A 15,359-nucleotide genomic window follows, 5' to 3' on the forward strand; every position below is an offset into this window, starting at 1 on the left:
TACATGCCTGCTTCATTATGAGAAGAAACCACTGATTGCAAAAATCAAGGGAGATTCGGCTGAAAGTTAAAAAGACATCCACAAGCGGTGGGCAGCCCTGCCTCACCATGCCACCTGCTGCAGCATCTCAGGGGGAAGGCTTTGTGCAGATGTTCTTGGGATTCACGAGGTCAAAATGCACATTCCTGCCCTGCCACAGAGGCCCCATGTGACTGACCCCCGATATCTATCTTCTTTATATACCGTGCCTCTGTCTGGGTGAAATTGTGTGCTGTTGCTTTCATAGTGATGGTGAGAGAGTGGAAAGATTTGTGGGTGCTTGCACACTGTGCTCATGGACCCACATTTGTTTTCTCTGTCTGCACACCCTTCCTCCTAAGTGCCTTTGAGGCTTGATACACACATGCACTTCTAGTGCCAACATTGCTGCAGGCTGTAATATGTCACATTTTGTGAGCCATGGTCTGTTTGTTTGGGTTTTATACCAAATGGAGTGGGAGTCAATCTCTTTAGTCTGTTTTCTCATTTATATTAAAAAAAAAAAAAAAAAAAAAGTTTTTTTTTTTCATTATTTCCTCATTTTAGCCATTGCCCAAGATACAGTGGTCCACTTTATTTTATAGAGAAAGAAATTGGCAGAGGCAGATAAGTGGCCACAAAGTCAAATGACAGGCAGTCAAAGCTGAGACTCGAGGTGTGTTGATAGCTTATATCTTGACCAGCATAATGAAACAAAACTGCTGTAAATGCTTTTTGTTGTTGTTGTTGTTCTTTATTAGCATATCTAATCTAAAGGCTATAATGTAGATTTAAGACTACTTAGTAGGTAAAAAATAACATCTATATGCAAAGTATTTGGAATACGAGGTCAATTAGAGAATAAAGAGGTGCATGAAATGTAATATTCCATGTTCAAGGATGATCTTTGCATAGAAATACGCAACTTAGTGAGCTCACCTATACTGACTGCCTCAGAAGGGGAAGATTTTTTACTGCTGATATTGATTGTACAGTATTTTGTTATATTTACATTGCTTCTCCATGGCAGCTGGAGTCTTCAGTGTCACCAGAAGGAAATGCAGGTATATGTCTGCTCAGGTGTCATTGATCCGTTGTGATGTGATAGTAGACTAATATCACACTATTAAAAAGAAAAGAAAAAAAAAAGGGAAAAAAAAAAACAACAACACTGAACTTAGATTGTAGCCCCCATAAAGTTGGGAGAAATTTACTCATGACTTGAGCATATCTATTCATTACTGGTTCTTATCAGATAAGAAATATTAATATAGTGCACAATAACCAGATAACAGGTTCAATTTCCTGCAGGGTTTTTTCCTTTTCATTTAATTCTGAAATTACAGCCAATCCCCCTTCTCACTGAAAGTATCATGTGTTTTATTATTAAATTTATTATCAGGTTTGTTTATTAATTAAGAACAAGATGATCTCTCAATTAATGAGCTGAACCATTTTCTTTGGTCAGCCATTTTACCTTTCAGAACCCCTAACAAAGAATTATGTCTTAATTTAAAAGTTCTCCTCCTTTGGTGTTGCGTTGCTGTTTCTCAGAAAAGCGGCCATTAGGAAGCATTCATGGTTAAGTTTCTCTGTATAACTTGGGTTTCTGTTTACAGTCTCACTGATGTCATTTAAAAAACACAAACACTTGATTCCATTTAAAAATATAAAAATGAGCAGGCAGCAAGTCAGCTCGTGTTGGCTGTTCCAGAAAAGGTGGTAAGATTCATGTTCCTTTTCTCCAGCAATCAGCTCTCCCAACAAATGGCCACTTCAGTGTTATCAACCTGGTAAGCTTCCAAACACGAATGGTAATTGCCTGTACAGAAAATTGCATCGCTTGTCTGTTTTCTGCTTATCTGTGAAACATTCTGAGTATTTTTGTACCTAGTCTGTGTCCTTGGAAAAAAAAGCAGATTACTATAGGAAAGGCATAGTTGCTCCTTACTGATGTAAGTTATGGCATTTATATTTCAGTGCAGTGTTTTCACTGTGTCATCACTTTTCAGAGGAAAAAGTGGAAGAGACCCCAACTTAACAGATCTGGCAGAATAAATAAATCACCAAAGGACAGGACGCTGGGGAAGTTAGTGGAGGCAGTGAAGAAGTGAGGTTATGTTCAAATGTCCACTGCATGCAGAATTCCTGCAGCTTTGTGGGTAGGAAGTGCGGAAGTATCATTGGTATCCATGATACCAGGGAAAAACAGAATGTGATCTGACCAGGTATGAAGAGCTCATTCTTTCAAAAGCGAAGACAAAGAACCGAGTAATATATAACAGAAGCACCCCAAACTTGATTCAATACTACTTATTCCATCTCTGTCCCTTATTCCTGACACAGTATTTCAAGATACACATGTGAAAGTGTTAACTGTCGGTGCCAGAACTTAATACACTGTTGCCTTCTCTGACAATTGACTCACTGATTGCTGGCACACAGCCTCTATGCGGTAGAGCACGCTTTATTTAATATTTAAGTTCAGAGTTTTTTCTTTTTCCTGTTGCACTGCTTTTACAGCATTGGTCACTCTTGCAAGCAGTCCTCTCGGAGGAAGGCAGGCAGGAACAGTGCCAGACTCCTACAGCTGTGGTGGTAATGGATAGTCCCTTCTTGCAGAACTGTCTTAGCTCTGACTTCCTTCTTGTCGGTTTTTGGCAGGATTTTGACATCAAAAATTGCTCTAAGGCCAGAAAAGAGATTCCGAAAATGCTCACAGCAAAAAGCATGCCTCAAGTTTGAAAAACAGAAAATAGCATGACTTCTCCTTTTTGCTCTATATTCAGTTCTGAACTTCAGGCTGTCTTGTGAGACAAATGAATCTGAGATTTATTTTGGTGTGGGTTGGATCCAGCTCCGGTTTGGACAGACCTGCTGCCTGTTTTGCACTGGTCAGGAAGGCCTGGATGAGTCTGGGCTTGCTCTTGAGCCCAGGAGAAGATGTGGTCAGAGTCAGCCAGGTCTGAATTGGAGCTCGCATACCCTGCTCTCAGCATGGTTATTTATTCAGATATACAGTAGATGGGACTCCTTTGCACCAATACGTCCTTAGACTTTTTCTTCCTAAGCTTCCTTGGAGATGGAATGGATTTGGCATCCTTCTCACCTTCGTGTTTTTCCTCTGACCTCAATGATTGGACATACATTTCTCCTTTCCATCAGTCCCTTCTCAGATACTTGAAAAAAGGCTGATGTCCCTCTTTAACAACCCCAGATCTCATTTAGGCTGCTTGGATTTTCTTTGCTCTGTTCGGCAGACAGCAGCATGTAATTTGGCTTGTGATGATGGAGTAATAAGATTCCTTCCACTCATCTCAAAGATATCTATAATGTGCTCCACCTATAGTTTGGCGGGTAGCCACTGCATATCTTTATTTGTTTTGCCGTTCCCAAATAGTTTTTCTTCCCAAAAGGCTATTTATTGCTCCTTTCCCAGTGAAGAATCAATCTGGTTAAATATAGCCTGCTGAAATAGGAAAATCTTTTAACTCAAGATGTTTAGAGGGAGAGGATGGCAAGTTTTTCATGTTTAAAATTAAAAATGAGTACTGAAGCTGCTTAGCTATAAGTAATTTCTGATAATTGGGGTTGCTCCTCATGCTGGTAAACGGCAAACCTATGAAGGTCATGGAAAAACTTTTCCCTGTGTGACTGGTGCAGTCTTCCCCTTGTCCTTGGTGATCTCAGAATCTTAACTTATTTCCTGGCAGTGAAGGGCAGACCACAGGTGTCAAGCTGAGGAGCATTGACCATGGTGGAAAATGCTGTGCCATTTTTCTCAGCAGCTCTTGGGAGCATGAGGAGGGCTGGATGCTCTCAGCCCGATGTTCCCAGGAGCACACCGCTAAAGCAGACAGCACGAAAACCACAAATGCTGGCAGTTTGTGCTGGTTGTATCCATCTCCCATCTGTGTCCCCCAGGCAGCTCTAACCTCCACTCAGTAATGTTCATTTGAGAGCAAACATTGGAAAATCAAGTAAATGGAGGGTTCTGCAGTTGGTATCTTTGCAAATGAGCCTTGGTCATCCGCAGTGGCTCTGTGGATGGCAGTCTGCACATTACCACTGATGTCTCCAGAGCCATCTGGTCTCCTGCTTTTATGTCGGTTCTTTCTCTGTCACCAGTTTCAGTCGGTATGGCCTTGCAGAGTGAACTTCTGCAGTATGGAATGTGGTTTTGGTTTACATTTGTGGCTACTTTGGAAGAGTGACAGGGGCTTTCTGCCTTTGACTCTTAAGAAAATGGTTAAAAAGCCCAGTTTCTGGGCTTTTGTTTTTGTAGGTTTTTTGTGTACATTTCTTCCTGGTTACTTTATTCTCTCTTTCTCTCAAGCATTGCTTTGCTTATCACAGCATTTGTGTATGTACGTGCCTTCTCACCCTCTTGAGCAAGTGGGAGCCAGCATGGCTGGTCCTAAAACAGAGCACTGTTGTGGTGCGTGGCTGAGTCCTGCTTCCCACGGGGGAGCCGTGCCAGCTGATGTGTCACAGAAGTGCTACGGCTCAGTTACCAGAGGTGATTCCCAACAGTAAATGGATCTTCTGCAAAATGACCATAGAAGTTTAGGAAAGAGAGAGTTTATCTTTTTGCTGTTGTTGTGTTGGGTTTTTTGTTGTTGTTTTTTCCATGACTGTAAGAAAGGGAAATATTTTAACTTCTGTTCTGTCTGATGTCCTGCTGTTCTGGAGAATGTTTTTGGTATTGCTGAGGCTAAGACCTGGCCCTGTCACATAGACATCCCTAGAGAGCAAGGCTGACGTGCTGTTGAGACATGAGTAAATCTGGAGGTAGCAATCAGCCTTCTCTGGGCCAGTCACTGGGCTGTTCGTCATCGCAGTGATCTGTGTGGGCCACTTCGCCCTCCTTACGTGGGCTGTGCTGCCCTTAATGAGGCTTGTGCTGCTTTACCTAGACAAGCTGCCCGACTGTGGTCAATTTGTACCGTGTCCTGCATCTGCTGCTGCAGACTTGTCCTCGGTTTGGTTTGGTTTGTCCTTTTGTTGTTGCTGCTGTTAGATTCTTGAGGGAAAGGGTGTAATGAGATTTTCTCACTTTCCAGAATGTGAAATCCTTTGTGTGCATAGGATGTGTGCATAGAAAAGAGCACACAGAGCACCTCCATGCCATCCCATCCCCATGGGGCTATAGCAAGGAAAGAGAAGACGGTGCATCTTGGTGCCAGGTCTACTCTGAGAACTTCTAGAAGAACTTACCACTGTGCAGAACAACAGCTTTTGGGCTTTCACTGATGGCAAAGTGCTGGCTTAAATAAATGTTCAAGTGCAAAAACAGACTAATTTAGCAAACTGCTCAAGAGATACTCAAAAGCTGTCTGCATGTGGTCCTGGGCAACTGGCTGTAGATGGCCTTGCTTGAGCAGGGGATTGGACCAAATGATCCCCAGAGGTCCCTTCCCACCTTGGCCGTTCTGTGAATCTATGCAAACTTTGGTGTTGGGGAGCTGAACTCAGCCTTCTGCTGAGAGTTTTGTCATCTTTACCTCAATACATCCCTCTTTTTCCTTCCTTGTTTGTAGTATCACTTAATAACATGCAACACCGATAGCAGTGGGTGGTGGTGTAGAATAACAGCAGCATTGTTGAGACACCATCCTCACCAACCAGCCTAGTGAGTTCGCGGACACGGATGTGCTGGGAGTTCTGCAAATGACTTTCTCTAGTTACACCTTTGCTCATGAATGCAAATTAGCGAGCTTCTACTTAGTGAGTGATGATTATTTTGTTATGGTACATTAACTTTTCCTTTTCTTTTTAGGTACCAGTCATTGCAGTGCAATAGCATGGCTTTGATTCACATGCAGTCGGATGCACTTTGCTGTTTTTATGTCATTAAAGCTCACCGAGTCTGGGGTTTTGTTGTTTCCCATGCAGTGCCTGTGGTGTTCAGTTTCCAGTAACACATGGTGTTTATATTCATGACTGGCATTACCGTTGTGATGGTGATAGGGTTTGTGTTTCTTGCCTTGCTTGATTTATGTTGTGGCTGGCGTGCATGGCACGCACATGTCTTGAAATAGAACACGACTGTTTTTTGTGTTTTTGCATTAAAAGCACTGATGATTTAATTTAGCATTTTGAACAATCCTGTATTTGCAGGGAAACCTGGCTGTGTTGTGTCCCTCCTTTGATAACTGTACTTCAGATATCAAAGGCTGTGCTTCAAATCACTCTCTGTAGGTGTTTGTGATTTTTAAAAATTTCATGTGGGCTTCCTGCTTCCCACTTTTTGCTTAGCTCTTCCTACTCCTTAGGCTCTTTGCTTTCTGGCAAGATCTGTCCCCTTGCCGTGCTCTTGCTAAGAACCTGATTTCCTATCCATAAGATGCTGCAGTGCTTCTGCCTCGGGGTCTGTTAGCAATGCAGTCACAGCAAGGATTACCTGGGTTACAGGAGCTGGGTTTAAATGCTCTACAGTGGTAGAAGGGGCAGGGGGATGGACCTGGCACAGACATCAAGGGCAGGCAGGCAGCAGGCTGGCCTCTGTGCAGAGAGGAGGATGGCAGGATCTGGAAGCTGCTTGAGCTCCCTTTCATCTTTCCTCTCCAGCAGCCATGAGCCATATAGGGCAACAGGCACAGAACCCAGCTTGCCTTGTACAGCTCTCAGGTCTTGAGCCAGTCCTTGATGGAAATAGGAGCTGAAATAGGAGCTTAGGAAAGTATTCACCTCTACCCTATAACACAATTTGTGGTACTTTTCTACCTAAATTAAATAAAAATAATTTTTGAGAAACCTTGTAAAATGAATGTTAACTCCTCTTTTCTTGTCCTGCCTTCCCAGAACTAAGTCATTTTTTGGTCTTTTCTGAGGTCATACCCTGGTTGCTGCTGGACAAAACCCAAATCAGATGGTGACTCTGAAGTCAGCGATGAAGTGGAAAATATATCAAGAGCTCTGAAGCCATTACAACATTTTAATTACTTGCGAAATGGGTTTTTCCACGCAGCAATAGCCTTCCAGATGAAGGGACCGGGACTGTGCTGATAATAGCTGCTGAAGCCCAAACTGCAGATTGTGTGGTCAGTCCCTTCCAGTCAGCTTCATTTAATAGTCCTTCTAAACCACTCATTTATCTCATGATATTTTATAGCTGTAAAATCATTTCATTTGACCTTTTGTTGACCACTGTCATTCACCCCAAATTTTGGCACAGGGAAGGCTGATTACTGGCATTATGCTCCCACCAGCAAGGAAATGCCTTGCCCTCTGAAGACTGACAAATAGTTGGCTTGAGTTGTGCCCTTCGGCACAATCATCCATCACCAGCGTCCTTTAATAAAATCTCCTCATTGCTAAGGGGAGCTTGAATTGAAAGGCTGAAGTGAACTGGGGGCAATGACCTAAGGGTAGGGGGAAGCTGTGTGGGGAAAGCTCCTGGACAAACTGGCTGGACTGGGAGATGTTCCTGCAACCTCACTGTGCATTGAGTGTGTAAGGAAATTTAGTAGGCTGCTTTTTAAAGAAATGCTCCTACTAAACACAAGATGAAGTTCATGTGCTGTTCTCTGACAGCTGTTTTAAGAGAAATATTTTGTTTCTAGTTTTTGCTCGGCTGTTGGGTATTTTACAAGGAGGAGGGTGAATTTAAGGGTCACTGGGGTTAACAACAAAAAGGAACAGAAGTGGCACAGCATGGCACCTCTGATCCCCATTCCTCCCTTCTGGGCTGTTAACAGGGTTGGGAGTGAGAAACCCAGTTGTTGTCTCTGCTGCTGAAGCTGCTGGAGCAGTGCTAGCAGGACAGTGCTCAAGGAACAGATAAGGCAGGAGGAGTAAAATGTGATTTGGTGGCTTTTGTTGTTGTTGTTGTTGTTGACAGCAGAGGACAGAGTAGCTTCAGGCTGGGTTCCTGTTTGAAAAGGCTGTGTTCTCTGATGGTTGTTTGCTGCTCTTTTTCCAGTCTGCTGCCACAAATGTGTCTCTTACCTCCCTGTCTTCCATTCCCAGTTCACTGCTCTGTTCTCTGCCATCTCCCACATGGTTCTTTCAGTCCCTTGATGAAATTCTCTGTCCCCTGCAACCTGTGTGCCAGAAGAGGAACAATGAGAGCCCAGGCAGCATCTTCTGCTGTCTCAGTGGGTTAGGTATGTGCTTGCAGGGCAGGTCTTATGTCTGTCTCAAACCTGTAAAGGAACGGGCTCAGGTGCTGCAAGAGGTGCATACACCAGCTGTCATGGAAGAGGGGAAGGGGATGGACTGTGCTTGGTCCAAGTAGATGCTTCTTGTTAACCACAGAGCACAAAAACTGAGTCATGTGAAGATGCAACCTATTCTGAGCAGGTTTTCATATAATCAAAAGGCACATGCCAGATGAAGCTCTTCCTGTTATTACCAAGCATCAAGTCCATGTTCAAGACTGTGAAGACTCTGGAAGCATCTAAAAAAGTACTTCCAATTCATTCCTTTACTTTAGATAAGCCAAAATTCTTTTTTCGTGACTTCCCTCTCCGAAATGGTAAATCTAGCTTTGTTGAAACTATTTCACACACCTCTCTTTCCTCAAACAAAACACCCACCCAGATAAGTATCTCATGGAGTAAATGTTGGCTTTCTAATGGAGACATCAAAAAATGTTAACTTCCAGATATTGCTAGCAACTCGTGTGCAGAATGCCTTTCTGCGTCCCATCATGTAACCTTTCCAGGTTTTATTCTCATAACAAACCCTTCTGTACTTGCTTATAATTGTAGTTTTCTAGAACTTGGCCAGAGCCCTGCATGTGGAGCTGCAACTGTGCTGTCCTTGGAAGAACAAGCTGAGGATCAAGCCAAAGGAGATACCTGCTGAATTTGAACAAAGGGCAATTTTCTGGTCACCTGCAGAGGGTTGCAAGTCGGAGAAAATGTTGTAATCAAGTAGTTTTAATTTGAAAAGGCATAAATCTGCATGTAGGTTGGCTCCGTAGGTCTCTGCTGATTACTCCATTTGCCTAGGTGAAAATACTGCTGCAATTTAACTTCTAGGAATATCTGAGCCATTTATCTGGCATAATAGTAACAGTGAAAGGAGGGGCAACCTTCAGCCATTTATCTGTGTTTATTAGGACACTATGCTGACACTAATTTTCTGATTCAGGCATGAGGAGGCAGCTTGGTGCCTCCACAAGTGAGGAGTTTGCGATTTGCCCCATGCCGGCACAGGAACAAATTCCCATCCCTCTGAACGAATGAGTTTGCACTGGTTTTGTGCATTTTGTATGTTGTGTCTTTTGTGCCGGACACATAGTCCACTCTTAAAAAGTTAGCAGTCGTGTTAAAGAAGCATGATGTAGAGTTTCAACAAGATACATTTTGTTACTGGCACAAGAGCTGGAGGAATTTCCTATTTCTACATTTCATATGAAAACATACTTAAGTTGCTTAGTGAGCAATGCAGACATCTCTAAGATTTCAGTAGGTTTCAAGTGTATTTCTTTAGGAGGTTTACTTCTGTTTGTAAATATGTGAGATGGTGATTTATTTAGTGTGTATTTTGTCAAGTGTTTTTAAAAGTGGCAAAGTATATTTTGATTCAGACATCCTTGCATTCCTCTTTTGTGTTTTTCTTGTACATTTTCTCTTCAGTCTGGCTAGCAAAGAAATATTTAATGCAATATGTTTGGTTGATGATTTATTGGAGTTGAAATGTAGCAAAATATGAAAAGCATGCCAGAATTGAAAAGTGTTTCAGTATTTTTGCAAAAAACGCTTGTGAAAATATTTTTGTTGTCTTTCCTTCTTGTCTGAAGATGTTGCAGGGAATTATCACTGAAAACATAGCCTCTGCAATTGCCTAAAACATGTTAAGAGTTTTATTTTACAAAGAGGCAATCTTAAAGTGCTTGTTACTTACACTTTTATTTCTTTTTCTATTTGAGTACAGCTTGATGCAACTTCGAAGAAGATATTTGCTAGTTGAAAAATGTTCTAATAAAAAAAGATATACAAGCATAGCTTACGAATTTTATATTTCAATGCATGTTGATATATACATTTTATCTTAGATCTGCATAGACATAATCTGGTGCTTATTTTACTGAACAGCTTCAAATGTATCATAATCACTATGTATGATTACAAATCAGTGTTTCTAGTGTTGTAATTATCCCTGAGACAGAATTGTTTTCCAGTTAAAAAATGATTAATCAAAATCAAAGAATAATTACTAGTGCAAATAATTTTTCAAATCAGTCCATGCTGCTTTCACAGGGCTTTCCTGGTCGTTCCTGGGCTGATGCTAGTGATTCAGTGTCCCTGCTGCAATAGCAGAGGTTTCCTCGATTGGCTGCAGAAAGCCGGGCAATGCGTGGCTGCAGCCACCCGAGAGGAGCCCTGAGCCTGTAGGGGTATGTTTGCGTAAAGCTTCTCAGAGACTGAAATTAGAGTAGAGTAAATCAGCACAGTTTTCCTCCTCCAGTGAATGAAGAGCATTAAAAGCTCACTGGTAGGTCCTCACCTATGGATGGTGGTGAATCGTGGCAGGACACAGCAGCCAGCCCTGCTGTGCCTGAGCCTTCACCCCAACAGCACGCGGTGCTGTCGTGCCTGGCTTTGCTCATCAAGAGCTTTGTAAGAGTGTTTGTCCACACATGGTACAGGGCAGGGTGCTGCCAGCACCAGGGCTCAGGTGTGAGCGTGAAAGCTAGCCACAGAAGCAGAGAAAGCTGTGGGAACAAGGCTAAGTGCATTCACTGGAGGGACTTTATCTGTCGGCTGCGCTTTGGCAGAGGAGGAAGCAGGCAGAGGGATTTTCGTGCAGCAGAGTAGAGAAAAGAGCAATGTTATTGAGCTGAGAGATTGAGGAATGTGAAGAAAATGGTAAGTGTTGGCTTTCTGGCTGGGCTGACCTGGTCATTTTGTAGGAGAACCTGGTTGTTAATAATGAACAGTAGCATTATCACACCACTGCCCGCTCCCAACGTACTATACAGTTTCTGGGCACAGAGTTGGGGGGAAGAGAGGATTGTGGGGTTTTCTGGCCCTTTCTGAACTCTGTAGGGGAAGAGGTCATGTCCCTCAGGGTTTTATGTGAAATAGAGACTGTAACATAGGTGGTTTTTGGGGTGCTCATCTCCTTGCTCCTGTAGGACTGGGACACCCCTATTTCACACGTCTCCCCATCCCTGGACTTCTACCCCAGATCTTACACAAATATCAGCAACAAATTTTATGACACTTTCATTTTTTTTTCTCTTTTTTCCCAAGCATCCTCTTTGCAGACATAGAGGGTTTCACAAGTCTGGCCTCCCAGTGCACTGCTCAGGAGCTGGTCATGACGCTGAACGAGCTCTTTGCCAGATTTGATAAGCTAGCAGCTGTAAGTTTTCTTTTATAATTCTGATATATTTTTTTTCCTGTTGCAAGAATGACATACTGTGCTGGTTCACTGGATTTCTGTAAATATTCACTGCCCTAAAAGGCAAGCTATTACAAGCATGAATATAAGCTGAATATTTCTCTCTCCTTTATTATTACTTTTTCTTTTTCTTTCTTTCTTCTTTTTTTTTTTTTTTTAAAGGAGAACCACTGTTTACGTATCAAGATCCTGGGTGATTGCTATTACTGTGTGTCCGGGTTGCCAGAAGCAAGAGCTGACCATGCACACTGCTGTGTTGAAATGGGCATGGATATGATAGAGGCCATCTCGTAAGTACCATATTCCCCATGGAGAATTTCAGAAAGAAGAGCAAGTTACATCTTCTGTATTTCAGTAGCAAGGTAGCCAAGCCAGGGGACTGATGCCAGCACAGAAAGAGAACAGCTGGAATGAGAAAACAGAATGCAATAAAGGTTTCACAGTAGAAAGACAGACACTTAAGTCTGTTACAGCCACGTGGAGATCAGAGCTCAATCTCCTGATGAGAAAGGCAAAGGTTACTGTAGTTAGTAGAAGTCTCATTCCCAAAGGAGGATTCCAGTGAATTACAGAAATGTGAAATCAGAGGATTAATAATAACTTCATTAAATTTCAATCACTCTGCACTTATCTGTCTTTAAACCAGCTTTTTACTCACCTGACAATTCCTCTGCTGAGGTCTGTCTTCTGTAGTTTAACTAATCCTTTGCCAAGTGTTCTGATACCAAATGGGTTAGATCCAATGCTTTCTGAATTTAGACAAATTAATTATTAAGGAAAACCACAAGCTTGGTCTGGCACAAACTGAGACAGATCCATGGTGTTTTTTACTTTATTTCTGTTTACTTACTCATCTTTGGATTTTTCTTTTAAAATCTATTATGAAGATTTGCCTGTTTCTAAGGTCAAGCTAACAGTTCAGAATATTGAATATTCTTTGCATTGCATGTAGGCTTTCACATGCCAGTTCTGTAGGAATGCTAAGAAGGGAGATTTATTTGGTCATCATGAGTGAATGTGAGTTTAGGCAAAAAGTTGAGTCAGCTTTGGATGGTAACTGAGCTGACCTTAGTATCTATACCATCCTTACAGAGCAGAGACTCTGCTTTTTTTTTTTTTTCCTTTCTATTTTTTTTCTTTGTGAAAACAGCTTCTAAGGAACCCACGGTACTAACATGAGAGGTCTCTATGCAGTTCTCTCATTCTGTTCAGTAAATTGATTGAGATTTCACTTCATCTTGATAAAAACTAGAGGTACCTATTTGATGAGCTTGATATAGTACCTCCTTATAATTTGGATTTCTGCAAGGACACAAATAGACAGCCACTTTTCAGCCTCATTTTCTCCACACAAATACATAGTTTGAAGAGCAGAGTTTTCAACTAGGAGACCCCATTCAAAAGCAGTATGCAGCAGCATTCCCTTGCTTTGTTTACGATGTATGCTGTCAGGACTTACTACCTCTTCTTTCCTGGTCTAAATTGTTGCTTTGCATTAGTCCCCTTCTGGGCTTTGAATGTAAAATGCAAAACAAAAAGAGTTGCAAGTAACTAGTTTTCAGTAGCCCTTGAAAGGATGCTATTTCTTCAACGTGAAGTAGACTTAAGTGGCAGGTGACAAAGTATCTTGTCAAAAACAAGAGGGAGTGATTGTTATCAAACCAGCCCTGTAAAGAAAATGCTACGTACATTAACCAGAAGCATCTCACTTTCTGCAGTAGTTGGCTTGATGAAATCCATAGACCTTGACATGTTGCTCTGTAACCCCCACAAGGCTGAGTAACACCTCAGATGTCTAGACTTCATTGATTAACTGCAACCCACCTCACCTTGAAATAAACTGAGCTGAAGTGCTCTCAGTGTTTGTTTACAAATAGCTCTTCAGCAGCCCTTAAAACTGGTTTCCCACTTGATGTGCAATGAATGTATTTAACTACCTTATCTTATGAAGTCTGGAAGGTGACACTGTTCTGCTTGTCTCTCTGTCCCCCTCCTCCTCCTACCCTAAGGATCATGACAAGAGGTTTTACAGTTAAGGTAACAAATATCTACTGAACATTCACCTACAGGCTTTGCCAACACTGGGCCCTGCTTGTTGGCTTATTTCATCTCTACTCAACCACAGGGCATGTTACCCCAGATAAGAAAGACAGAATCATAGAATCATAGAATGGCTTGGGTTGGAAGGCACCTTAAAGATCATCCAGCTCCAACATCCCTGCCATGGCCAAGGACACCACTCACTAGACCAGGTTGCTCAGGGCCTCCTCCAACTTGGCCTTGAACACCTCCAGGGATGGGGCATCCACAGCCTGTTTCAGTGCCTCACTGCCCTCTGAGTGAAGAATTCCTTTCTAACATCTAATAGAAATCTTCTCTCTTTCAGTTTAAAACCATTCCTCCTTGTGCTGTCATTATCTGATTGAGCAAAGAGTCACTCATCTGTTTTATGAGTCCCCTTTTAAGTACTGAAAAGCCGTGGTGAGTTCCCCCCAAAGCCTTCTCTTCTCCAGGCTGAACATCCTCAGCTCTCTCAGCTTTTCTTTGTAGAGAGGTGCTTCAGCCCCTTGATCATCTTCGTGTCTTTCCTCTGGACCTGTTCTAACAGCTCCACGTCCTTCTTGTGCTGGGGGCCCCAGACCTGGACACAGCACTCCAGGTGGGGCCTCACAAGGGCAGAGCAGAGGAGGACAATCACCTCCTTCCACCTGCTGGCCATCCCTCTGTTGATGCAGCTTGGGATGCAGTTGGCCTTCTGGGCTGCAAGTACATACTGCTGGATCATTTTGAGCCTTTTTATCCTCAGAACCCCCTTCTCTGTCCTTCTCTGCAGGGCTGCTGTCAATGAGTTCTTCTCCCAGTCTGTGCTGATGTCCGGGATTGCCCTGACCCAGGTGCAGCACCTGGATAGAACTATATTCATTGTACTGCCAGTATAAATCAACTTTAAAACAAACAAAAAACATAAAAAGACTCTTCCTTTTGTCTATAAAGGGTAACCAAGCTCGTTCATTTGCTGCCAAGTCTGACAAAAGTCGTCATCTCATCCACGACCATACTGGGAGAAGTACCCTTGTCTTGTAGCATGGCGGAGGGTGCAGTGGGGTTTGTAGCACTTGTGCAGGGTGTTCCTCCTCCCTAGTGCTGCACGCACACTTCAGCTGCTGTTGTCCTTGCAAAGCTAATGGCTGCAGCTGCATTTTCATTACTCCAGTTCCTGTTGCTTTCCAAAGTGATGTGGTCAGAGCTCTTTCAGTTCAGAAGCCTGTGGTGCCTTACCCATACGGAGCTTCCGTTCTCTCTGCCAGAGAAGCTTTGCAGCTTGTTAATAAAAATAATGGATGTCACTTCAGCTGGTAGATAGTGAACCATAAAAAGATAGGGATTGTAAGGACAAAGGAATTCAAAGTATAGCTCCTAGCTGTCTCAAAGAGAAGTGGTCTTGAACAACTTTAAGGGGCATATTATACTGCAGGGAGTGATCTAGAATCCAGAATTGGTCTATCTTTAATCATTCATTTTCATCAATAGCTAAAGCATAAGTTTTAGATCTGTGTTGATGTTAGGAAGTTGACAGGACTTAGGTGTCCAGAGGATGTAATTTAAAAAGGATTAGATGAACCTGAAGACCAAAAGGTTGAAATCTTGTAGATACAAAGTATGACTTCATGCTTCAAAGTACTAACAACACAAAGGAAAGGACTGTCCTATGTAATAATGTAGGTGAATTTCCCCATGGAACATGGCCATTCTGGAAATTATGTGACCAGCAATAATGAGAAGCAGAGTTGTTCTGATGTCCTCATCAAGACTTTCCCCTACCCACATTCCTGAATGTATTTTCCATGTGAACAACTCTTGAAGTTAACTTTTGCCCTAAAAGGGCAAAACCCACGAAGTATTCCAGCAGTCATTTTGGGAGTAAACAGGGCATCCAAGACCTCATTAAAATCAGAGTATTTGTAGCTGCCTGTTTGGAGTGA

General features: G+C 42.5%; 1 protein-coding gene across 2 annotated transcripts in view; it reads left to right on the forward strand.

The window, feature by feature from the left end:
- ADCY5 (adenylate cyclase 5) overlaps positions 1–15,359 on the forward strand; it is a 216,295-nt gene that overhangs the window by 141,601 nt on the left and 59,335 nt on the right. For both annotated transcript variants that reach the window (XM_035332488.1, XM_035332489.1), the window contains exons 4-5: positions 11,226–11,337; positions 11,539–11,666. In XM_035332488.1, the coding sequence (XP_035188379.1) occupies positions 11,226–11,337; positions 11,539–11,666 (240 nt within the window). The remainder of the gene's footprint in view (positions 1–11,225; positions 11,338–11,538; positions 11,667–15,359) is intronic.

The sequence above is a fragment of the Oxyura jamaicensis genome, chromosome 7, assembly GCF_011077185.1.
Source record: "Oxyura jamaicensis isolate SHBP4307 breed ruddy duck chromosome 7, BPBGC_Ojam_1.0, whole genome shotgun sequence".
Classification (NCBI taxonomy): Eukaryota; Metazoa; Chordata; class Aves; order Anseriformes; family Anatidae; genus Oxyura; species Oxyura jamaicensis.